We start from the raw sequence: 27,840 nt of genomic DNA on the forward strand, positions 1-27,840 counted from the left end.
TGGGGAAACCCGAAGGAGCAGAAAATCCACCCTCCATAACTTTCAATTTACAAGTTAGGAAAGGAGACTACCTGTATGACTATGAATATGATGATTAATATATTATAATTTTTATGACACAAGATCACAATGGGGACTTCTCTCATATGGAAAAAAAAATTGAAGGGGAGGGGGCAAATTTTGTACAAAGCTAGGCTACAATGCTACTGCCTGTGAGCATCCATTTGCAGCTTTCCGGAACTTCTGCCCCGACTGTGCATGAAAATTGGTCAAGCTACACCGAGAGCAAATATACTCTAATCCATCTGTTTTTGCATAGTCCTGGATTATGAACAGATTAAAATCCAGCACGTTACAAACACTATGAATTCTATTCACAAGGCAAGTATCAGCAAGTCGTGTTTTACCTTAAAGGCACCCAGACCTTGCCGTCTGTCACAACCAAAGTGGGCCCACTCACCGCACATACCACAGTTCACCCAATCTCCAGCTGCACTACTGCAAAAAAGTGTATGCATGTTTGAAACACAATTACCATGTTAACAGCTCCCACATCAATCAAATAGTGGTCGACCCTTAGTTTTTCTAAAGCAGCAGCAACATCATGAGTTATAACGAAAGACAGCCATGCTCATAAAATCCTGATTGAATAAATATTCATCATACCTTCGACAAAGTAAGCAGCATTCCCCATCAACATCATCATGTGCAAGTTCATATTCTAGTAAATAGGTCTCATAATGCCTTTTTAATGTATTTCCGACACCCTGAGATAGAAAAGATTAGATCTGGGATAAGTGTATGTGAATTCCAACTTGATAAACACTCGAAAGATACAAAGTCAAATTCCAAACCATGGTTGATGTGAAGAACCCAGTCGAGTGTAGAGACCAAAATAAAGAAAACTATGGATTTAATGGCTAAAGCCAAGTAGTTATCAACCATGCCAGCCAGACAAAGAGACAAATCAGGCATGTTTCTAACCAAATCCTATTTGGCATATACCCAAACAAAAGCAAATCTAGCAGCCAATCAGGTTCAGTGAGTTCAAACTTTGGTAACAACAGGGAGAGAAAAGACATAAAAAGAAATGTTCTTTTCCTTTTGTCTTTTGAAAGATCAGCGATGATGATATAAAACGTACAGTCATTCGGTTGGTTGTCGTGTGGTTCCGCATCTTTGAGAAGACTTGCCCTTTCCAGTTAATGCCGTTCCCAACGTTGAAGCCTCCTCTTGAAACAACCTATTCATCCAATGTGATGTCAATGGCAGCAGTGAGAATGTGAAACATTACTTGGTCAAAGTATAGTACTGCATGAAATTCCTTGAGCACACCACTTGAGTCATTTTTACTGAATGCTTTCTAATAAAATTTGAATGCTGCACTTTTATTCCAGAGTCTCACATCAAAGCAATAGGTTGTTTCTTGTGAGTACCAAACCTTAAAGCAGAATCTGTGCCATATTAATAAAATGGTTTCTCTTCAATATGATAAAAAAGGCTCTTTTCAAAAAGCTGAAAAATCATATTCAGATCCAACCAAAACAGTTAGCACAAGAAAAGTTATGGTATTTGATGAAAGTGATCGTGAACAGCATGGTTCTACATCTCAATATTCCAAAGGTAAAAGAAAAAACAGAGAATGAAAGAAAATGAAGATGAGGAGGAAGATGGGGAATAAGAGAGAAGTGAGGAGAAAAACGAGGGTTAGACACTATCGTGCCATACCTTTCTCATTAACTCTTAATTCTTACAATTGAGAGTATATTAAAAAAAGACAAGAATGCCCCATATACATCCTACTAATACCATATGTATACATAAGTGGCAAAAGATGATTATACCCCCTTATATACAAGTGTAACCCAAAAAGAACCTTTTAACAAGGGGTTTATCATATGTGCGATGAAGAAATACCAGGATACTATCCATCATCTTCAAAATGATTCCACTTGACATGAACAGAAACAAAAACAGATCCACATAAAAGGGGGAAAAATATATCAAAATGAAGTAGCATTAGAAAATGAGTATTTCACCTCTCTATATAGATTGTAGAGATCCAAGCGTTTTGCATTAAGTATGGCCTCTGGAAAATCAGCAAGTCCACCAGGAGGAACAAGCCGAGCATGTCCACGAAGAACGAGAAACTGCATGACATCCCTTAAAAATTCTTCCTGCAAAAGATAGCACATGGAAGTCCAGGAGTGCACAACTGCTAAGTAATCTCAAGTGTGTAGGGTAGAGCAAGGCAATGGACAGGCAGTTAATTTACCTAAACGATAATCCAATTATCTAATTACTCTTCAAATAATTTACAACAATCTAAGAAGTGTTATTCTTGGGGTCCATACAATGAGAAAATGAAACTAGATGGTTACAAAATAAAGATCAAAATACAAGAGTTTCATCACTAATAAATTGAAAATACTGTAAAGAATAAGCATATAGGTGCTGGTAGATACACATCGTCCTTGACCAGGTGGTCTCTGGTTAAGGTCCCACATTCCACCAAGGCTATATAACTAACTAACTAATGCACGCATGCCCATACACACACAATACTTTATCCACAAAAATTCCTACTTAGCCAGATATCTCCAGTAAAAAAGCTGATGAATATTTAACAAGATATCATAAATAAATTCTTTTAATAAAAGATGAAAAGCTAGGCTCTGATAATCTACAAAAGGGCGCAAACAAGATAGAGCAGAGAAGCCATCAACCATAAGTCTAGGGTCTAAATCTTCAGTGGTTGGGTTTGAGGCTCACATCCAGCTCCTAAGTTCAATAATACCACAACTGTCACTTTTTATTCACTCGCCTCATCCAAGTTTTCAACTCAACCATTCAAGCCTCTTTACATAGAAGTAATTGTGTTTTTTGGGACAATTTCAAACACAACAGCAGTAATGGCTGTAATACCTCAGAGCACTCTCGTATGGGACATCTACTGCATCCATGCTTCTTCAGCGGCAAGGGATTCAAGGAAATTATTTGCTGTGCCTGAAAAGAATTTAAAGACTTCTGATGCACTGGAGTAGATGCTACATTATTGAGCTTCAAGGAGGGCATGCTGGAGATGTTAGTGTTTGCAAGGCTTCCTTCTTGCCGTTCAACTCGAGAAACACCAGAAAATGGTAAGAACTTATGCTTTTTGGTATGGAGAATAGGCCTCATTGCTGGAATTTTTAGTCTTTGTTTACTTGGTATCAAGGGGATACACTTGCTCTCTGTTGTTTCAATGTGCATATTAAAGTCAAGGTCCATCTCAGTGGTTGCACCTCTAGAAACCTTACCATCAACTGGACAGTTATTTATAGAGGGTCTTGCTGTTTGCAGTAAAGAGGGCCTTTTCCGACAAGGAGCAGGAGGCCTCAGCCAGGTTGGCAGCTCCACATGACAGTCCGGTGCCATAGAGTCTTTTGATTTTTTGTTACAAAAGAATAGAAGGCGTTCAACATCCTCTTTCTCAAAAGAAGCAACAGCCAAACCCTGAACGCTTGCAATGCCAAGTGCAACCAAACTACGGTAAGAAGCTTCAGGTGCTAGCTGCCTCAAAACCTGAATAGAAGTACAGCACTGTTATTTAAGTTTTCATGACATATTATCAGTACAAGAAACCCCCCCCCCCCCGATCACTGAGTTCTCAGGCCAAGAAAATCTAACCAACATAGGTCTCAAGAAAAATGTAGACATGTTTCAATAAAAAAAAGAGGCTGAAAAATCCAAATTGATTCAAAATTAAGTCTAAAATTGGTAAGTACTGAAATTAGAAATTTGTGTGCAAGAATATGAATTACCACTTGTATGTCCTTACCAACATAGATGATCTATTCTAAACCAATTACTTTAGCATCAATAAGGGGGAAGTGATGAATGCCACAGAAATATAGAATTTAAGGTATAGGACATGAGTTAACTCCTTTTCTAATATGTTTCCTTTCTACCTTTATAATAACATGGTTAAAATCAAGCAGAAAAGAAAAAGCAGAAGGGGGGAGGGGTGTTGGTTGTCAAGGCTACAAATGGACATGCAGTTGAAAGAAAAGAACTGGGCACACAGATTCCTGTACCACGATGCTCAGCAAACTTGACATCAAAGTATGCATACTTTGCCTTATATTTGGCAACAAAAACTCAGGTGGACTCGGCTCGGCGATTTTTCTTGCCTCATCTGAGACTGACATGGTTTGGAAACACAGACATAGTTCTTCTTCAAGGTTTTATTCAGAATTATTAAAAAGCCATCCAACCAGGACTGTTACACAGCATTGAGGCGGATGCAACCGACTCATACAGCCATGATCCATATCACACCTAATTAATCTTGTCACCTGAGAAAGGCTTCCTGCCCCCATTAGCATCTGAACCAGTAAAAAGAAATAATAATAGTAGATTATGACACCTGAAAAAGGTTTCCTGTTCCCAATTGCTCCAGACAGCAGCATGCAAACCAGTAATAACAATAACAACAAATTTCAACAAGAGCTAGGAATGAAGGGAACCTGTGCAGCCCACATTGGAACCTTTATGTAAACTTCAAAAACATTGGCTCCACAAGCAATTGATGTGGATCTACGGGGATCACACAAAGATGGCTTTGTTTCATCACAACAGGGCAGTGCATGAACCAGATGACCTTTCTCAATAAGTTCACTCTTGATATGGCTCTCCAGCAGCTGACAACAGAATATAATTCCTCATCAAAATTTTACCTCTTAACAGTATTAAAACAGAAATTGTGCTTTGGTATCAAAGAAAAAGTTAACCAAAAATGAGATTTAATGTTTAGAGGAAGAGGTACTTGATCATCGAAACAAGTCTCTGCGCTACTGGAAACCAGAAATGATATGTGGGCAGAACCACAAGTGGATATATCACATCGCATTGTGATGACACCACGAGAAAGGGTTCCAGCAGCAAGAGGTGGAGGCACAGCACTGTCCAGAAAATATTAAAAAGAAAAGGATAGCACAAATTATTGCAGTATTGCCAAGACACATTGGAATTGCATCAATGTTCAAAAGCCAAGGTATTAATAGAAGAAAAGGAATTGGTTCCTCACAATCCACAGAGTCCAATGGAAAAGGCACATAGGTGATATAGCTGACAGCCTGACACAATTAAATGCTTATGAAAGACCAGATACTGATAAAATAATTTCAAGAGTTTGCACAAAAATGCATTTCAAAAGCATCACCTTTGAATGTGGCAATCATTTCAGAGCAGAATAGAAAGTCATCACCAGGGGACAACATGGAAGCAAAAATATAGAAAAATAAATAAAAAATGCAAACCTTGAAACAGAAAATAATAAAGGTGGTAGGGGAACCGTACAGAGATGTCTTCAGGAATTTGAATTGGTCAAGTTTTGTTCCTATACATTTTCCATTTTTTAGCATTTGAGCTTGACACTTGTGTTTCCATGAGTAGATGATTCATAAACAATATTGCAGGCTATCCCAAAATATTCCAGATAATACACTATTTTAAGACTCACAATGCCATTTCTGCAAGATGTTTGAAGGTTCTAGATACAGCAAATATGGTAGCTAGCTTAAAACCCAGACCATAGAACTTTCTAACAGATAATTTGAATGCTTAGCCTGTGAAATAGGATCAAAAGAGAATCTCTCTATAAAAACTGGTCTATGAAAGAGTCACCAGTTAACATGAAACCAGGAAAAGGGGCAAACTAGCCTTCATCATGCTAGGAGTGGAAGAGGGGATACGTAAAGGGGCACATTAAACTTATCACAGCAACACCACAAGCTCCAATTCTATCTTCACAAAGCAGAAAACAACCACATTTTTTCTTCAACTTATTAAACATCGTTCCAGATTTCAAAAAACACAGCTAAGTCGTCCAGTTGCTGAAGGATGCAAAATGAACAATTCAATCGTATTGCTCCCACACTGAGACATTATTCACCAGCCAATGAATATGAAAAGAATTTAAAGTGTCATCAAGGTAGTACATCCATCAAACACCCGTCAGCAAAAGTCTATTTGAAAGGGGAAACTATCTCATAACCACAATGGCAAAAATTTTCAAAAAGTGAAAATGATAATTAACAGGAATTTTAGCAAGAAATAAAAGGCTGGTGAACCTGACACATTAAATGACGAGCTAACTAATAATGCATTTGCAATATTAAAAACCATTTTCTATATTACTGGACAAGATGTAAAGTTATAGTGAGAGAAGCAACATGCTACCTGACCCTATTATGAAGCTTGCTCCCACGTATCTGAGGCATAAAGCAAGAGACAAGTTAAAACCAATGGATGGAAAAGAAACAAATAAAAAATAAATGTACCAATTAAATTGTCACAGATGCTGGCATGTTTATGCATCCATGGAAATGCTTAATGCACTAGATGCTGGGTTATCATAGTACAGCCAAAAAGGTTCAGGACTGCCCCCTTTCATTTTTGTTTCTCAAGAAGTGGTGCACAATGTAAACCTAATAACCCATTATTAAAATTTATGATCATCAGAAACTTTACTACAGACATCGGCTTAGCACAGATGAAAGTCCATCTAATGAATTGTGTGGCACAGCAAGTCGCATCCATGGTGCATGGTCATACAGACAAGCAGCTGATTTTTGTGTAGCATGGCATTCATATCTTCTAGAACCAACTTGGCCAGAAACAATTGGGCTTTCCAAGTTCTGTGGTAGATGTTTTCCCCATGGATATCTACCCAGGATGGTATAGATGCAGACAGCCCAATGGATATCCAGCCAAGATGCTGTGAGGATTGCAGGGAGTTGGGTGATTGAGCTTGGAACTGTGGTTAATATTTCTAACTATATTGGAATTCTAACAGAAACCACATAGGACAAAGCTGGAAACCAGAATTGGGGAGTAACCCACTGGATGATGACAATAGCACGAGACTCCAGGGAAACGACAGCTACAACCAAGTTCATAACAAAGTGACGGAACTCAAATATAAGTCACCAGCCAGAGTGCTTATAACCATCTTACTTCAATGTTCAGTAGAGCCTTGAGACCATCTTCCAGGGATCCCAACAAGCACGCATCCTGCAAAGAATAAACTTAATAAAGATGTTATATGCTATATTAAAAAAAATGGTAGCTTTGCACCAGATTTTCATGTGTGTGCCCCCACCTTAGACTGTCCAATCAAATGACTGGATGGTCCAAAAGCCACACAGATGTGACCTACATGGCTTACTTAGTAAAGATTAGGTTTTCAATCATGTGATTGTGATGTGTATTCAGAGGCTTCAAAAATCAGTGACCAACAATGTATCAAAACTTTTAGGACCCAAAACATCATGATTTTACCTTCAAGAAACATGATCCAAGGTGTGATCCCTAGCAAATAAACCATGCCGAGCACATCTGTATGGTGAGATAAAGTGAGGGAGGTTGTTGACCTGGTCCAAGGTGGGTGCACATAAGTGTAAACCAACCAATCACTCATAAATTGTTGACACAGCAACCCTGACTCTCAAGCCAGACAAAATGCATTCAAGATCAGTTGCCAAATTTTCATGGACAGAGAACCATTTAAACCAAGTTAAACACTAACTACAAGTCCACAGCCTGACACCAAATGGAGAAACCCAGAAAATAATATCATCAATCTATAGGAATGGGAAAGCTCAAGATCTAAAGTTAAACATTGGCTGTCTCAGGTTTCAGGTAGAAAAATGAACACACACACGCGCGCACACACACACAGATATATATATATATATATATATATAGATAGATAGATAGATAGATAGATAGGTTAATCTAACTTTGAACCCTTTATGTTAATATTAGCATTATTTGACTGATGACTCAGACAAGTAATGCATACCAGTGCATGTGGAACTCCACAGACAAGAAATCTCATGGTCACTTCATCGTCATATATTCTGACAGCAGGAAGCATACTAGGTGATCCCTCTCCTTCATTGATATCTCTGATGGCAATTTTTGGCTGCTCTCCAAGAAGCCGAGGGACAAGCTTAGCACTAACCTTTTGGCCATTTGATGGCCCATGACTGTTACGAACACAATATAGCCTGAAGGATGCAAGAGCAAGCTGAAACACATCCCAGGTATGGCTGATAGAACTGTTTCCAAAAGAAAAGAAATAAGGCACAGCCACAGATGCAAAAATAACAACAAAAAAAGGAAACAGTTGCAGAAAACAACAAAGAATTGATAAGCAAAGGAATATTACCTCTGTAAAACTGACAACAGTGCCTGACAAAAGTGGCATGCTGCATAACATGATAATCCATTTTTCCAGTAAATGACATATGGAATACCCTGCCAGAGAAAAACCATAATATTCATAATCAAGCTTATATTTTGAAAAGAGCCACAAGAAGGTTTGTGCCAAAACTGAAGATAAATAGATATTTTCCTCAAAGGGCTACACCAAAAATTATTGTTGACGAATCTGGTGGTAGTTTTCCATACTCCAAGTCGAGCTGAAAATATGTTTGTCAACACCTCATTCCCATTTGGCAATTTAAATCCATGTGACAAATATCAGGCAGCAAGAAATTAAGAAAAATAAATTTCATAAAAATACTGCAATACATTGAATTTCTCAAAAAGGAATACCTCCATAATTTTCATGAAAATTCTCCAAGTTCTGGAGAAGTACAATATTTTTGTTAAGAAAACTCTATCCATGTTTAAAGATTTTTCATAGAGAACTAACTTTTTGAGAGTCCCTTCACAAACTTATTTGCAAACATGCAAGGAATAAGATTTGTTGTATGATTATTATTATTATGCTCTATTGAGGGGGACAGCTGGATTATACAACTACTTCAAAAGCATATAAATGAATTTCTCAAAAAGGAATATCTCCATAATTTTCATGAAAATTCTCCAAGTTCTGGAGAAGTACAATATTTTTGTTAAGAAAACTCTATCCACGTTTAAAGATTTTTCATAGAGAACTAACTTTTTGAGAGTCCCTTCACAAACTTATTTGCAAACATGCAAGGAATAAGATTTGTTGTATGATTATTATTATTATTATGCTTTATTGAGGGGGGCAGCTGGGTTATACAACTACTTCAAAAGCAATACATTGAATTTCTCAAAAAGGAATATCTCCATAATTTTCATGAAAATTCTCCAAGTTCTGGAGAAGTACAATATTTTTGTTAAGAAAACTCTATCCATGTTTACAGATTTTTCATAGAGAACTAACTTTTTGAGAGTCCCTTCACAAACTTATTTGCAAACATGCAAGGAATAAGATTTGTTGTATGATTATTATTATTATGCTTTATTGAGGGGAGCTGGGTTATACAACTACTTCAAAAGCATATAAATGAAGAATGACTAATAAGTATTTTAAATATTCAATTTCAAATCACATACTCTATTGGTTAACTCTAAAAATCACTTCCGCCTGATACTTATATGCTATGTCACACAGACACCCAATTTTTACAATCGTAGCCTATCCCTTTATGTATCAGTTGTATTGGAAAACTCCATAAAAATGGCCATACTACAGCCATATCCATGTGACAGTTTATATGACAGCAACATACAGTTTCGTCTCCCTGAACTCATTGACTGTAATAGCTAACTATAGTTGGATCATTTGACTTAAGCTTTTGAAAAAATTTCTCCATTGAAGAGGCAAATCCTTGTTTTCTAATCTCTTATTCACCAAAAAAAAAAAAGAAATGTACTCTAAAAAAATTGTTTTAAGCTCTCACTGATTGAAACTAGTGTTGTAAAAATTGTATTCAATCATCAGATTAAACTATTAACCTCTCTATATAGGTCTTATCCTACTATTTTGTATGGTACATGCCGTATAGTATGAGTCAACTCTCACCGTGGTCAGAGAAGTGGTGGCCAACCTTTGTTTTTTAGAGGGTGTGGTTCATTTCGACCCCATTTTCACACAAAAAGAAAAACATCTCTCCTCTATGTCTTTTGGATCAAATCACCTTAGAAACAATGACTCAAAAGAAGAACCATCCTTTTATTATCACCTTTGTCATAATTGATGAATTTAGATAGAATTGAATTACCTTTTTGTGTTATTTAATGATGAATATCATAGGATTGTTTAATGTTGTATTCATAGTATAGACTTGTCATCAGAGTTACCGAAAGCTTCTTAGATAGGTGGGAAGCCCGCTTCCCGAAAACTCACTTCGGAAGTGTGATACTCCTCACCTCTGAAACTTGATGGGAATCTCTATTCTCCCATGCTTCTCTTATGTTTTCCACACACTTCATCTATTCTTATTATATATGTTTTCTCTCTACTTTTCATGTTTTTTATGTGTTTCCTCTCTATTCTCGCGCGCTCACTTGATGGGAATCTCTATTCTTGCACGCTCACTTTCATGTGCTTTCTCTAAATTGAAAGTCATCATTTTTAGAATTTGTTAAAATTGTAATTCTTACACTAAAAAATCATGAAATTTAAGAAGTCACTTTTATTTTAGTTTTTATTTGTGTTCCATTTCTATTCTCATTCAATTCTTATACTGATTTTTTTATTCCTCGCTACCCGCTTCCTATACATTTTAAAATGCATCACTTTGTAATGAAATAAGAACAAAAGCAAATGAGAGTCGCTTATGGGCTTACAAGAACACAACAAACCTAAGTCACACAGACTTGGCTAAAAGGTCGACGCACCCACGTCGACCGTACCCGACACGGTTGCAGCTTCAGACACAGGGCAGACATGGTCAACTAAGTGTCGGACTCGGTCAATGCACCGAGGCCGAGTCCATCTATATTTTGGACTCGGTCAACTTTGACCGAGTCCATTTTCGTCTATTTTTAGGTCAAAAGACGTATAAAAACAAAAAAAAAATGATTTCCTCCTTTATGTGTTATATTTCATTATTTTGGTAAGTTTGTGGTGTTACTTCAATAGAATTACTTTATTATTTTTGCTTTAAAATTTATAATCTTATTATTGTTATATATATATATATAGTTGTGTCCCCATGTCCAAAATTTTTGAAATTGCTCTGCACTCGTACCCATACCCGCACCCATGTGACATAGCAACAAACCCACAAAGACACACTTATGGATCAATTCACACCACCCACAAAGCTAAGTCACACGGACTCGGCTATAAGGTCGACGCACCCGCGTCGACATGCCCCAACACGAGTGCGGCTTCGGACACGAGGCGGACACGGTCAACGAAGAGTCAGACTCGGTCAATGCACCGGGGCCGAGTCCATCCACATTTTGGACTCGGACAACTTTGACTGAGTCTATTTTTGTCCATTTTTAAAATTTAATTTGGACTCGGATCAGTCCGGATCCAAACCCGGTTCCAAAACAGTCGAGGGGTTGGGGCCCGACCCTTAAGAGGCGCAGGGAGGAGGGGAATACCCCCCCCCCCCCGAATTCTTTTAACAGAATTTGAGGGTTAGGGTCCTCTCTCATCCGAGCTCCGACGACCACCTCTGCCACCGCCCCTCGACCCTCCCTTTTCTCTCCCGTTTCCCGGCCACCCGGCGCCGACAACCCCCAATGCTCGACTCTCCCTCTCGCTTGTCGTATTCCGACAGCCGACGCCAACACCCCCCGTGCGCCATCTCCCAACGCCAATGACCCCTTTTTTCGGCCACCTCTCAAGTAATCTCTCTCTCTCTCTCTCTCTCTCTCTCTCTCTCTCTCTCTCTCTCTCTCTCTCTCTCTCTCGTTGTCTTCTTCTTCTCCCTGTTTGCGCAGAGGAGGGGCCGAGCCCCTCCCCGGTGCCCCATTTTCGCAGGGGAGGGGCTGAGCCCCTTCCTGCTGCCCTGTTTCTATAGGGGAGGGGCCGATCCCCACCCGGCCTCCCCGTTCCTTTTGTACGCAAGGGAGGGGCCTAGACCTCCTCTCTGCGTCTCTTCCCCCTCCCCTCTTCGTCCTCTCCTTCATTGTCGATAGGTAGGGCCTGCCGACCCTCCTTATTGCAGGATAGGCAGGGGCTCGACCCCCCCCCCCCCCTCCCCTTTCCTGCACCCTTTGTTCATAGAGGAGGGGCTCGACCCCTCCTCGTGTTCGGCAAGGGGCTTTGCCTCCCCTTGCTGCTCGTTTGCCCAGCATGGCAGGGGCATCGCCCCTGCCACACGTGGGTCTTTGGCAGGGGCGATGCCCTCTGCCGATTGGGGTTTTTCAGCAGGGGCGATGCCCCTACCCCTGAGCACCCTTAGGTAGGCAGGGGCCTCGCCCTGCCTCCCTGCATCTTATCTGGTAGGGGCTTCGCCAAGGTTGCCAAACTAAGCGGAAAACGATACAGGAAGCGAAAGTGAGAAGTGATGCATTTTAAAATTTATACAAAGCGGGAAGCGAAGTTTTAATTTAAAAGTGAAATATGAATAAAAAAAGAAGCAATATGGAATCAAACAAGAAACAAATAAAAACTAAAATAAAACTGATCATCATATTTCATGATTTTTCTGTAAAATAGTTAATTTTTTGTTAAAATCTAACAATGATGGTTGCCAATTTAAAGAAAGTACATGAAAAGTGAGTGAAAGCGTGAGAGAAAATACATGAAAAAGATATAAAAAAATGTGAGAAAAGTATATAGTATGCATAGACCATGTGTATGAGAAGCATAGAAGAAGCATGGGGGAATTGAGCTTCCCATGAAGTTTCGGAAGCGAGGAGTATCGTGCTTCTGAAGCGAGTTCCGAGAAGCGAGCTTCCCACCTACCTAAGAAGTTTCCAGTAACTCTGGGCTTCGCCCCTGCCGCTCAGTTTTTTCAGCATTGGCAAAAGCGACGCCCCTGCTAGTCGCTCTCTCTCTCCTGCAGCGCAGGCAGGCGCAAAGGGCCCCTTCCTACTTTTTCGATTTTGTGTTTAGTTTTCAATTTCACTTTTCTTTTCAATTTTTACTTTTTTAGATATAATGGTGAGTTCTAGTGGCAGTGTCAATACAGTTGGTTCAAGTTCTAACTTTGAATTAGAAGTTTCTCCACCACTTTGGAGGCTTGTGATAAAAGGGATAAAAGCTAGTGGTGGTGGTGGAATGTGCAGTTTCTTTATAATCTATATAAGACTGCTTTCACGGGTTCTTATACGCATGTGAAAAGCACATCTTTTGCATATTCGTGGTCAAAGAATTAGGGCATGTTCTAGGGTTGACAAAGACTTGTTAAAGCAATTAAAGAAAGAACAAGAGGAAGCTCAAAAGAAGAAAATTGCAGAGATGAGAAGTGATTCGATTAATCTGCCTTTTGCTATTGCTAGTGATGAACAAAAAGAGCTTTCAAAGAAAAGAAAGATGGAAGGCAATAAAACTATGCAAGGGTCATTAAAAAACATGGCAAGAACAGAAATTGATAAAAAGATTGGTCGATTCTTTTACTCAAGCTCAATAATTTTTAATGTAGTTAGAAGACCATACTGGAAAGATATGATTACATCTTTGACTAATTGTAATTTGAGTGGTTATGTGCCTCCTAATTCAGAAAAACTAAGAACAGTCATTCTTGCATAAGAAAAAAATACAATTGAAGTTAGAGACCCAAAAATTTGCATGGAAACAACATGGAGTGTCTATTGTTTCTTATGGGTGGACTAATATACAAAGGCGACCACTGATAAACTTCATTGCTTATTTACTTAATGAGTCAATTTTTTTAAGACTGTTGATGCATCCGGAGAGTATAAAGATATTGAATATTTAAAGAGATAGTGGGTGAAGAAAGTGTGATGCAAATCATTACTGACAACGCTCCAGTTTGCAGACATGCAGGAATGAATTTGGAAATTGAAGATACGTATTCACATATTTTTTGGACTTCTTGTGCAGCACATAGTTTAAATTTGACACTTAAGAGTATATGCAATCCATCAAAAGATGATGCACATGCACGTGAAATATGTTTATAGATTGAGAAAATAGAGCATGATGTTCGAAATATTAGAAATTTTGTTGTAAACCATCATCATGCCCTTTCTATATTTAATAGGCATTTTGATCTCAAGTTACCGAAAGTTGTTGAAACTCGTTTTGTTTCTCTCATTGTTATGATGAAAAGAAATTAAGCAACTCAAGAATGCATTAATGATGATGGTGGCTGATCAAGATTAAGATTTTTATCGTACTGAAGATGATGTTAAGGCTCAAGCTATCAAAAAATGCATCTGTGATGATTTTTGGTGGGATAAAATTACATATTTTGTTGAATTTACAGAGCTTATTTGGAAAATGTTGAGAGAAGTTGACAGAAATGTACCCATGCTTCATAGAATTTATGAAATGTAAGATAATATGATTGAAAAAGTTCAAAGTATCATTTTCAAACATGAAAAGAAAGATGTTGCACTTGATGATTCAGAATTTTACAATCATGTACATTCAGTTTTAGTGAGAAGATGTGATAAAAGCAATACATTTTTGCATTGCATGACACACACTCTCAATTCAAAATATTATGCAACAAAATGGTTAAGAGAAGGTCTTGGTCGTGTTTCTCCAAATGAAGATCCTGAGATATCAAGGAATAAAATTATATGTTTGGGAAGACTTTTTAATGATCCTCACATGTTTAAGGTTGTAAATAGTGAGTTTGAAAAGTTCTCTACTGGAGATTTGATTCTTTTGCAACACTTATGGTAAGGAACAAGGAAGATCCCCTTAATTGGTGGGCAACATATGGATCAGAGACACCAAATCTGCAACGTCTTGCAATGAAATTGTTATCCCAACCTACTACATTATCGTGTTGTAAAAGAAATTGAAGTAGATATGCTCAAGTTCACAACATTTTTATTTCCCATTTTGAAAATGGCCTCCTACGAAACACATTTTTCAACCTCTTATAGTGTTTTCGGTAACCCTGGCCGTAATTAACGCGTCTTTCTACAGGCTTTAGAATGGTTATGTGGCACTCACTCACACACACATAGAGTATGTATGCTAAAGCCTCTCTAAGAGCTTTCTAAAGGTGGGAAGCCATGGTGATTGGTGAATACTACTTGGCTATGTTTGGCAATACACAACACCTGCCCAACTGACACATGTGGTAGCAGGTTTGGAGAGAACGTGCTGACCTCTTTCTCCCAGGTTCGACATCCATTGAGTATGTGGGTACCTTTAGATAGTGGGCTCCACAAATAATTGCATGTACCACTTGGAAGGACCCATCATACCTAAGCACCAATAGTAAAAGAGTGGAGAATTTGGTTTATGTTCACTCTAATATACGATTAATTTCTTGTTGCACCAAAGATGAGTATAAATAGTTTTTTTTCTTTTGTATTCAAAGTTTGTATTTAAATATTTGTATTCAAAGTTTGAAGTTAGATACTAAGTTAATCATATTTTGATGCAGTTGTGGACCATTTAAGTATTAGGATGTAAATCCAGAAGATTTTGACTTGGAGGGAGAACATGATTTGCATGCTCTCAACATGGACTACCTCGATCCTATTCTATCCTCTAATTCAGACGATGAGGCAGATTTATGATAAGTCTTGTTGTTATCACACTCACAAGCTTCTTTATGTGTTATATTTTGATAAGTTTGTGTTGTTATTTCAATAGAATTACTTTTTTATTTTTGCTTTAAAAATTACATCTTATTATTGTTATATATATATATATATAGTTGTGTCCCCGTGTTCAAAATTTTTGAAATTGCTCCACTCGTACCCGCACCCATGTGACATAGCCACAAAGTAAAATATACATGCTTTTGTATTACTAAATGCTTAAGAAAGCATGAGAATGTACAACCCTAGTTATGACAAGAGAGTGGGAGTGGGGGCCGCCCAACTGGCTGGGGGGCTAGCCCCCATTGGTAACATTTGTGACTGTTGGGGGCAGCTCCAACAGCTAGTTGGAGATATCCCATCATCATCCAATTTCAAGACAACAAATAAAATAAAAGAACAATAAAAAAGGCACAGTGAATCCCTAATGGGCTGACCACTATTACAAATATGAAATGACCAAAATACCCCTGATAGGTATTTCGGATTACATACTTTTAAATACACGCATATATATTAATGCATACATATAGATATATTTATTTATATATACATATAAATACATATATATTTGGTACACAATCTTAGCACCCCCTCCCTCAAACTCATGGTGTAACAACCGAGAGTTGGCCAAGTAGGAAGTGAAATCTAGGTAACGGAAGCCCTTTAGTAAAGAAGTCCATCAGTTGATACTCAAATGGAACATATGGCAATGTGATGGTCTTCTGCAAAAATTCCTCACAAATGTAGTAGCAATCAATTTCAATGTATTTGGTCCTTTCATAGAATGTATGATTATTGCGCACTTGTTGTCAAAACATAATCTCGAGGGTTCTGCAATGTGAATTTCCAAGTCTTTTAACAGTTGTCTCAAACATACTAATTCATAATTAGTTGTTGCCATGACACGATACTCTGTTTCAGTGAAAAAGAGGGACACATTTTGTTGCTTCTTGCATCTCCATGAAATTAGAGAATCACCTGCAAAAACACAAGAACCAACGATTGACCGTTTATCATTTACATCTTCTCCCCAATCAGAATCAGAATATGCAACAATTTCTAACGAAAAAAGAGGATGAAATAAATAACTCATAATTAATAGAATTTCTAGAAAATCTAATAATTCTCATTACAGCACTCACATGTATTGTAATGAGAGCATGCTGAAATTAACTAACAGAATGAATAACATGAGAAATATTAGGACGAGTAATAGAGAGATAAGATAAAGCTTCAATCATTTGTCTATATGGAGTTGGATCCTTCAAAGGTTCTCTATCGTCTTTCTTCATGTTTGCATTGATGACCTCTGAAGTATCAACTCGTTTTTCATCTGAGAGTTGGGATTGTTCGATAATCTTTGTTGCATACTTAGTCTGCAATAACAAGTAACCACGAGGTGACTAAGCCACTTCTATTCTAAGAAAGTACCGCAAAAAACTAAGGTCTGTTATATCAAAGTTGGCTTTGAGCACATCTTTGATATGACTACTCCTTGCTTATCACCTCCTGTGATAATCATATCATCAACGTAGAAAAGCAATATCATCATTTAAAGACTTAACAAACAATACAGTGTCAGTATAACAATATTTAAAATCAAGTTGTGTCATCACACTACTGAATCGATCATACCAAGCCTTTGGGGCTTTTCATAACCGAAGAATTTTTCCATGTGCCAAACTTAATCCTGGTTGAGGATGCATGTAAACTTCTTTATTGAGATTACCATTCAAAAAGGCATTTTTTGCAACTATTTGAAAATTTGGTTATTTTTTAATTGATGTTATATAAATAAGAGTTCTAACAATAGTCATTCGAGCAACTAAAGCAAATGTCCCATCATAGTCTATTTCATATTCTTAGCTATTAGTCTAGCTTTATATCTTTATAATGTTCCATTACTTTTAGTTTTAGAGAAAACATCTTTGAATATATTAGGTTCAATAATGAACCAATACACATGCACATAAAGTGCGAATATACCCACTAAAGAAGAAAACACAAGCACATAATGTGCTAACACATAAACCCACAAAGGGGCAAAAATGCCTATAAGGCATAAGTTGATATTATTGAAGAGAGGAAGGGTGTAACACTCATTACATGGAGCAAAAGCTCCTCCAAGGGGGTGAATAAATTACAAGGGAGAAACCCCTATTTATAACAAGAGAGGAGCCACATAGGGGGCTCCCAAAGGAGTCGTTGGGAGCCCCCAGCCCCCAACGGGGGCTCCCCAATGACTCTTTGGGGAGCCTCCCTAGGTGGCGCAAACCACAAAAATGAAAAAATAAAAATAAAATTACAAACATATTCCAAATGGAATATGCGTAAAAAGGGGAAATGACTAAACTACCCCTATGCCTAATAATAGAGAAATATATATTTTATATATATAATTAGGAAGATACATATGCATATATACCATATATGTACATGTATCATCCTTTAAATATATAAAATATATACAAGATTACAAAGATTGAATGATACATTTTAACAGATATATCTTTAGCATGATCATTAAATATCAATATTTATGCTGTCATCTTTTAGATATTCTTTAATAAGATATCTTTTACCATATAACATGGTCTCCAAATCAGCGTTGTGTCATTTCAATCTCTTTTTGAAAATTTTCTAATGTGCCCCTTGTATAAATTCTAATTATATCATCTTTAAGAGGAGAATTGGTGATAGAATTTGGCTTTTTGTTGTGCATTCTGATTTTTTTTTTCATTTTCTGTGTCACATACTCTTGCTATGTTCCTTTCTACAGCTTTAACAAATTCATGTAAAGGGATATGCCTATCAACAATCTTTTCTAAGTTGTTGTTTATACTCTCAGCACATTGCGAACTAGAAGTCTGAACTATAAATATGTCATTAAAGTACACTTGCACCCAATGCTTTCTATCATTCCTATGACTTTGCTCTTGGATTTTCTCTTTACCAAATCCATTTTTCGTTTTCAAGAAAAGTGACATTTCTTAAGACATATAGCTTGTTCCTTTTAATTTCATAACATATATACCCTTTTTTATTTTCGGTATAGTCTAGGAAAACACAAGGAACAGCTTTTGGAAAAAGTTTATCATTTTTGTCGGTAAGGACAAAGCATTTACAACCAAAGACCCTCAACCTTTTGTAATTGGAAGATGTTTTAAATAATTTTTCAATGAGAGAAATGTTTTCGATAGTTTTTTAAGGCATCTTATTTATCAAATAAATCATTGTAAGAGTGGTTTCACCCAAAACAATTTTGGAACATTTATTGATATAAGAAGTGTTTTAGTAGTCTCAACAATATGTCTATGCTTTCTTTCAGTTAGCCCATTTTGTTGAGTATAAGGACATGATTTTTTGTGAATAATCTCATGTAAGTCAAAATAGTTTTTGAAATCCTTTAATACAAATTTCCTCCGGAATCGGTTTTAAAGATTTTAATATTAGTTTTAAATTGAGTCTTTGTATAACAATAAAATTTTTAGAAATAATCAAATAATTCATATTTGTATTTAGGAAAAAATATGCAAGGGTGTCTACCAGTGTTGTGAAAAGCGTTGAGGCGTGGCGAGGCACTCCGCCAAAATTTGAGGCGAGGCGTAAGCCTCGAGGCGCAAAGCGTAAGCCTCAAAAAAAATTTATTAAAACTTAAGAAAAACTATAAAAATTATCTAAAATTATAAATAAATAAGAAATGCTTTATTGATGAAGCAGCAACTGCTGTTTTTTTATCCAAGTTTACTAATTCTTTCCTTTTTATTTTGGTTGTTTCTTTGGACCCTGAGTAGGTAAAGGGAAAGGGTCAGGGTCGTGTATTCTTGTTGATGCAAAACTGTTGTTGGTTGTACTTCAAGAAAGTTCGATTACTTAGATAAACAAGACAGTGAAGTAGATGTGGTGTTTGTGTAAATATATTTGTGATCAATTGTGTGAATATCATTTCAAAGTCGCTAAGTTCTCTAATCTCAGATATTATACTCAAATGTGTCTTTCATGTTTTTGGTCATCCTTGAAATTCCTCCGGTAGCACTCAACTGGAGCTTTGTGTGTTGTATGGGTGGACTTAAGCCCCTCAAGTTGTAGCAATTACCTCCAGTAAGTTTCTAGCATTCCTTACACTGGGTTTGCAAACAGGTATAACAACAATCTACCCAATTGGCCTGGATAGGGTACATCAACTTTTATTAACGGGATTTTCAAGTATCTGAGGACATTTGCAAATGGCCTTTCTGATTTCACTTTTTCAATGCAAGGAATTTTGTTAAGGTGAGTTGTATCTTAAATACATTAGAACGTCTTGCCATTACCAGCTGATAAAGACTAACTTGGTGATTAAATTGATTCTTCCTGGGTTGATGCCAGAGCGGTCAATGGGGACACTGTAAATTCATTGGCAGTATATGTACGTTGTTTCAAATTCAGCTCAACACCAGAATTCACTGGTCCTTGAGGATGATATAACCAATATGTGCTCCAAAAAATACACGACGTTGGTTTTCGAACTTATCAGTACAAATTAAGCTATGGACCTCATCAACTTTACGTGGTCTATAGTACCCATAGTTTCTGGAGAAATTTGCCCTTGAAAAGATGGGGTGCTCATCTTAAATATTTAAAACTTAAGGCAACTTATAGCATGGGGTAGACAAGGTAATTTGGGATGTGCTACATTATTTTTGTATACTTATAAGGTCTGACAAATCCATTTAAACAAGTGATCTGCATTAAAACCGAGCATAACAGTTTTGGGGCTCCACCACAAATCTGGTCCTACCCCAGCTTCATACCCTTCTGTGTGCATCAGATACTGGTTGTTGGATCAGAGCCAACTTATTACGTATATGATCACATGGTTGTATTCTCAATTTATTTTTTATCATATCAAATAGTACAATATAAAAGTAGTTTGCCACCTAACTAATAAGCATTTCATGTTTAACCGCTCATCGTATCAATACCTCAGTTAGTGTCCGTCTAGTTTCCTTGAAGGTACCTCCTCACCAAAGGCCTAAGGGCCTGTTTGGAATCTCGGCATTGGGATGTGCGTGCCAGAGGCAAAATCTTGGTCAAACGCTCATGGTCGTCCCGTTTGGAATCTGGGCATTTGAGATGGGAAGTGAGCCTTTTTTTTATTAAAGGCAAGTTGGGATTAGAGGACCCCTACCAGAACAAGAGCCATACAAGCTTTATGGCACCAGAGCCACTCTTCATTTTGATTAATCTCAAACTGCCTCATCTATCGCTGGCATGGCCTTTGTGTTGGCTTCTTTTTTGGTGTGGAGAAAGAAAAAAGACACCCTACCGTTGTCAGAAGCACAAGCACTTTAGAGAGAGAGAGACTCTATTTGTAAGTTGGTGTTGGAGAGGAGTTGGGAGGGATGATAGGAGTAGAAAGGCTGCGTGAGAAGAAAAAACGAGGTTGTGTGAGAAAAAACGAAAGAGAAAGAAAAAAAACTAGAGATGAGAGAGAGCGTACCTGTTTTGGGGCTCCACCACAAGAGAGACAACGCTGTGAGAGCCGAGAGAGTGTGACTGTTGTGAGAAAAAAAAACAGACAGAAAGAGGCGTAAGAAAAAAATGAGGGTTTTCACCCTCATTAGAGTCGGGGCGGTTTATTTAAGCCCTAACTTTTGGTGACCCTCATTTGACCAAATGCATTAAGGCGTATACGCCTCTTCCTGAGGCGCGTCTCGCCTCGAGGCGTGCGCCTCAAGGCCTATGAGGCGCACGCCTCGGGGGTTTTGCGCTTTACCCTTGCGCCTCAAGGCATAAAGCCCCTCGCCTTGAGGCGAGGCGCGCTTTTTGCGCCTTTAGGCGCGTTTTTAATAACACTGGTGTCTACTATAATAATTCACAAAAACAACATAATAAAATACTCCTCCTTTAGATATAACCAGAGTCGGTCCCCATACATCTGAATGTACCAACTCAAATAGTTTTTTCGATATAAAATGACTAAGCCCAAAAGGTAAAGAATTCATTTTATCAAGAATGCAATCTTTCACAAACAAAATATCTTTCTTTATAACTTGCAAGAAATGAAAACAAATGTAATTTTGACACACTAGGATGTCCTAGTCTCTTGTGCCAATTTTTTATATATTTTTTTCCATAAAATTACAGAAAGTAAGTTTTGATAATTCAAGATTGTCCATAACATAGAGATTTTTTCTTCTATGGCCTCGCCCAATCAGCTTCTCGAACTGAAGATCCTGTATCAAACAATCATTAGATGAAAACAATATTTTGCATCAATGATCCGCAATTTAGAAAATGGATAAGAGGTTTAAATTTAATTTTGACACTACTCTAATATTTGGTAAAAAAGGTTTGATGTTTTTGTAAAGACCCAAAACCTTTGATTTTTAAAGAAGTTTCATCGACGGTTGAAACATAAGAATCATTTGGGTTAGTATGACATTCGAATAGTGTGGACTCATTTAGGGTCATATGAAAAGAAGCGCCAGAATCAAGAATCTAAGAAGTCTTACCGGGGTCAATGCATATGGATACGATCGTGCCCAAGAAGGAAGAAGTTCGATTCTTGAACATTGGTTATATAGTGCCTCTATGAGTTGTACCAAGGATAATGAACCGATGCATTTGGAGTTATCTACACCATTTCTTTCAAGAGATCGTCCCACAGAAGCCACTTTCTTTTCATCTCTTTGATCTTCTTTCCTTCTTTTAGTACAAAAGGGCTTAATATGACCCAGCTCATAGCAATTATAGCATATTAGTTTGTTACACTTCATGTATTCATGATCGCCTCTTTTATCGTTTTGGCTCCTTCCATAATTATTGAAATTTCTTTCATTCTCATTATTTCTTTCAAAGTGAGGGGCTTATAAGCCCTTGTGTGATTTTCGAGTCTTAGCATAGCAAGCACGGATTCTTCCTCTTTTTAAAGAGAATGGTTTTTTAAACTTATTTTTACTCCATAGTTAATTCTTCAAGTGTTTCGACTATAGTAGGTAAACCTCCTCTGTAAAGAAAATTTGGTCCCTTCAAATTCAGGTCTAAGCCCATTAACAAATTAGTAGAAATGTTCCGTTCTAATTTGTTTTTCACAGAATTCTACATCTTGGGGACGAGCCAATTCATCCCAAAAAAGAGGGAGGGCATTGTAATATTTCTTAATGCTCATCTCTCCTTGGGTCATAGTTTTCACCTTGTTTTGCGCATTGCATATGTGAGCAATATCCTTGAGACTATACATATCTTTAAGATACTTCCATGCACCACTAGTAAAATCAAATTTTGCTAAGCTAGAGCATTTTTTGATGTCAACACTATTGATGAGTCATCCAATTATCTTGGAATGACTCATCCTCCATTCTTTCCATTTTTTCTCATATTCGGTGACAACCTTAGACATCGCTTCTTCTTGAAGAGACACTTCATTTCCTTCTTCCATCTTGGTAAGTATAAGTTTAGGCTCTCTTTTGTTGCCATCAACCAAACCCCATAAATCATTTTCTCATATTTTATGTTTCACTATTAATGCCCACATCACATAGTTAGTATTGCTAAGTTTCACGGGAATGAAGACGACCACTTCTCTTTCATCCTCTATTTTTTCAATAATGAAAGAAAGAGAGAGATAAAGACAGAAGAAAAGAAAAAAAGAAAATAGCAAGAATTTTGTTGAAGTTAACTCTAATGGTGCGCTTTCCAATAAAACGATCCCATGAACCGATGCTCCACCAATCTCACGATCCTCTCTTTGGCTTTTCTGAATGAATCACAACCCAAGAGCACCAAAGCTCTGAAACCATATAATAAAATAAAAACAAAAGCAAATGAGATACTCTTATGGGATTACAAGAACACAACCAACCCACAGAGACTCACTTATGGATCAATTCACACCACCCACACAAGGGCCAAGAGTGTAAAATATAAATGCTTTTGTATTACTAAATGCTTGAGAAAGCGTGAGAATTTACAAGGGGTGATCCCCTATTTATAACAAGAGAGGGGTAGTGGGGCCAGCCCAACTAGCTCTTGGGCTAGCCCCCAACGGTCACATATGTGATTGTTGGGGGGTAGCTCCAACAGCTAGTTGGAGCTGTCCCATCACCATCCAATTTCAAGACAACAAATAAAATAAAAAAGACACAATCAGCCCTTAATGGGCTGACCACTATTACAAATTCGAAATGATCGAAATACCCCTATGGTTATTTTGGTTTACAGACTTTTAAATACACACACATATATAGATATACATATAAATACATATATATTTGGTACACAAACTTAACACGCTTCTCGCTTCTGCTTCCTATATTGTATTGTTTCCTGCTTCCGCTTCCTAGTCTAGCAACCTTGCTTGTCATCTATGTATATGTGTATATATATTATATATATATATATATATTATTGACGTATATATTTTTTATTTTCTTTAGTTTATTTTTATTTTATCTAGTTCACTTAGAACTAGAGTTAGACTAGTCAACACTTTGTTGACTAGTCAAAGGAGTCGTTGGACTAGCTCCAACGGCTCTATTTCCAGCCGTTGGAGCTAGTCCAACAACTCTTTTGAGTCCCTCGCCTTCTTGCCTCTTGATTGTATATAAATAGGGGTGTTCCCCTTTTCTTGTAATGCAATGCTTCTTGCATGATGATGAATAAAATAATATTTATTTTAACCCTCTTATGAAATACCCCTTGTGTGGGTTTGGTATTGAGTGTGCTCTTTTATGGACACTTGTTATGCGTGTTCTTTTGAATCTTTGGTGAGCACATTGAATGTGATTGAAAGATTCTTGTTTCTTTATATCCACATCTTCAATCAAAAGAATGTCGTAGCATGGTTCTCTACCAAAAACATAGGCTATAAACATGGAGCAGCCAACCTATTACTATTTCCCTTTCTTTCTTGACGTATCATAGGGTTAGCTGCACTGCTCCTTATGTCAGCTTGGGTTGATACATTCACATAAAGAATACAATTCTTCTAATCAACAGTTCAACTCAAGAGAATATTTCACACTAAATGATCAAAGAAATGAAAAGATAAAAGCATTAAGTGAAAATAAAATGAGCTTTTACCTTTGACCGAAGGGCCTCTGCCAACTTCTCACCATTTGGGAGCTCCAAATAAACCTGCACTCACATTCTCAAACACTTAGAACATGCAACAGATGAAGATCATATTTCACTTTTTTGTGTAGAAAAAATTATAGTTCATTGGAGAAAAATGACCTGCACTCACATTCTCAGACCCTCACTGAGCTTCAAGTGCATGCTACAAGCAATCTAATTCTCTCCAAAATGTTGGTACGGTCTTGACTTACGCAACATAACAGCAAACATAGAGGAAACAAGCATGCTGGCCTAAGAATCAAGCTAGAAATGCTAGATGATAACCTCTTTAAACAGCTAACTAGCTAAGTATAACAGCAACAAGTAAACTATTCAGACTTGATTGTGGATTAACTACAAAATATAGTAAGTGATCTGATATAGGAGAAATCTACACAAGCTCCACCAGTATGTTGGGGGGGGGGGGGGGGGGGGGACAAATACATTCTTTGTTTGAATAGGCCAAAAGATGAATGCCCTAAAGTAGAAGCAAGAACTATCCTTTTGATATCTTTTGTTTTTATGATGGACTATCCTTTTGATATCAAACTCACAAATGTGTTCAAGTTAAACTAAGACTTGGCCTAAATTGCCAAGTTCCAGATATAAAAACAACAAAAAAGGTATCCAAGTGTTGCAAAAAGCCTACAGAAGCAGACCCAATGAAATTGACTCTTTTTATCTTTCCTTTGGTGTGGCTTAAGGAGCATAGGGTTTCAAATCAAGTTTCTTTCATCAAAATCTCATCTGGCCATTTAGTTGAGCCTCTGAATGGACATCAAAGAAAATAGCGCTTGATAATCATGGACATTGAGCCCAAATAGTGTAGACTCATGATCATGGAGACACACATCATCCATGAGTTATGCAGTATTGCTGAAAATAGGGAGAACTTACAGTGGTTGGTAATGTAGAACCAAAAAGGCCAGTTATTGCATCAACAGTTGATAAATCAACACCCCCCCACATTAGAGAGCCAACCTCTTCCTTCTCTTCATTAGACCATGCTCCTTGCAAATAAACAAAATCAGGCGCCAGTGATTCCACGGAACATCTAAATTCATCAGTGCTGGGATTGTTAAGGGTATGAACCTACAAAATTTATCCATCAAGTACCATAAAAAGTGAAACCTTAACTTTGCATCAAGCTAGACACGCTAAATAAAAAAGGCACAGAATTTTTAAAAATTGAAAGAAACCTAATTCTTATCGCCTTCAACAGATCAGCCAACAGACATAGTAACAGGAAAGAGATGCTATATCATATTGAAAGCAAGCATATTTATTAAACTAAGCAATGCAGCTCTGAAACTTCAACGAAACTACAAAAGCTAGTTCAAATCTTCTCCAACAATTTATATTTCAATACAAAACTCATTAAAATAAACAATGCATCTCTGAGACTTCAATAAAAGCTAGTTCAAATCTTCTCCAACAACTCAAAACTCATTCAAATAAGCAATGCAGTCCTGAAACTTCAACTAAAGCTGGTTCACATCCTCTCCAACATACATATTGACGTTGGTCAAAAAAGAAAAAAGAACCTTCAACAAAACCTAGTTCAAATCCTCTTCAACAATGCATATCTAACTAAATAAAGAAGGGAGAAACACAGAGATTCAATTGAACCTCAATATTTAAGTTCTACAATAGATTATAATAACTAGAATGCCGTTAGAACTAAATACGGCATCGTACACGAAATTGTGCATAGAAAACGGACACCTAATTGTTGGAAATTTACAGAGAACTATCTTGTTCAACAGACTACTTAATTACAAGCAACAGGAAGATAAGAACAAAAAAACTTGCCTGTAGGCGGCCGGCAGAAACAAGATCTGGGAATGCATAAATTGGTCCATCGCTTATAGTCTCATATGGCTTCTTATTGAATCCTTTCCCACAGAACACAGCCATAAGGGTACATATTTGTTTCTGAAGAGCAGAACCTCCTTGAACTTGCCACATCTTCTATACATGACAGCAAACAAGATACATACTGCGCCTTCCACAACTTAAAACTCAAGCACTCCTGACACCCAAACCCAATTCTTCCAGAAGATTAAAACCGAAAACCAACTAAGGGACCACAGCTAAAACCATCAATTTCTCCCCAAATGCACCATTCTTCACACAATGCACCACTCATGCGCAAATCTTATCAAATCTCAACAAACTTTGATCCCAACCCCAGAACACCAATTGGCACTCACCAAACGATGTATGAGTTGAAACCCCATAGAACTAAACCTCAAAGCAGACACATGCAACCAAACCCCTAAGCAAATCGAAGAAGAAACTAAAAATTCCCAAAACTAAAGATCCCCCAAATCCCAATCAAACCCGAACACACCACCTTCTTAATTCATCACCAAAATCCATAAGAAAACCCCCGTTATTCCACACCCACACCCTTAAAAGCCTCTTAACAATCTCCCATCTCATCCAAAATCAACCTTCAAAACTCCCTTCCTCCTCCCCACCGAGCCCCAAACTCTCCCACCCACAATCAAAACCCAGAGAGAAAACTAAACCCCCCCAAAACAAGCGTACCCACCAAGCTGAAATCGAGGAAAATAAAAAGCAATGAAAAATAAGGGAAGGAGCAGCACACACACAGAGAGCTGTAAACTTGATGGAATCAACAATATTAAAAAGAGGAGAAAGCAAAGCCAAACAGTAAACCCGAGACTCCCCACAACTCCCAAAAATCACCCAATATAAACACGCACAGAGGAGAGACGGTGCACTCTAAAAGCAATTAAATCTCCGGATCATCCACATCATCATCATTATTTCTAGGATGGATCGATGGGATGACAAAATTAGAATTGAAAGTAAAGACAAAACGAGAATAAAGAGAAACTTGTCAAAGACGGATGAATGGGTTGGCCTCGGTTTTGTTTGTGGGTATGTGTGTAGGTGCGCATTCATTCGTCTCTCTTTTTCTAAAGCACATGACGCACAAAAAGGTCAACAAATGAGAATCAAGAGAAGAAAACAAATGGGGAGTTAAGAAAATTGTTACTAAAACAAAAGGAAGAAAAAAGAGAGTGGTATGTGAGAGAGAGACCTGGAGAACTTTTCTGGGGGCTTTTCTTTACCACGGGATTCAGGGATTAAGAAAAAGAGGAAAATAGTGTTGGGATCGAACTGAGTTTTTCTGCACCGGATTTTATTCATCCTTCTTTTTTGTCTTTTTGGGGGTTCTTTGGTTGCTGTTTGGTGTTTGTTTTGGGTTTCCATCGGATTTTGATT

At 37.5% G+C, this 27,840-nt stretch overlaps 1 protein-coding gene across 2 annotated transcripts; it reads right to left on the reverse strand.

The window, feature by feature from the left end:
- Positions 1–27,840, reverse strand: LOC149834302 (AT-rich interactive domain-containing protein 4-like). Of its 2 annotated transcripts, none has more exons than XM_090011324.1 (15): positions 27,656–27,840; positions 25,480–25,674; positions 24,550–24,603; positions 8,216–8,304; positions 7,847–8,105; positions 7,000–7,056; positions 6,223–6,254; positions 4,808–4,943; positions 4,509–4,682; positions 2,926–3,564; positions 2,040–2,177; positions 1,145–1,243; positions 667–767; positions 408–498; positions 1–321 (listed from the first exon to the last, which is right to left on the reverse strand). In XM_090011324.1, exons 2-15 carry the CDS (start codon positions 25,549–25,551, stop codon positions 196–198), a joined length of 2,067 nt encoding a protein of 688 aa, XP_089867450.1. In that variant the 5' UTR covers positions 25,552–25,674; positions 27,656–27,840; the 3' UTR covers positions 1–195. The 2 variants fall into 2 exon arrangements, with proteins under 2 accessions (XP_089867450.1, XP_089867449.1); XM_090011323.1 differs by lacking the exon at positions 27,656–27,840 and adding an exon at positions 26,395–27,586.

This window comes from Nuphar pumila, chromosome 6 (genome assembly GCF_984573655.1).
Source record: "Nuphar pumila chromosome 6, dmNupPumi1.hap1.1, whole genome shotgun sequence".
NCBI lineage: Eukaryota > Viridiplantae > Streptophyta > Magnoliopsida > Nymphaeales > Nymphaeaceae > Nuphar > Nuphar pumila.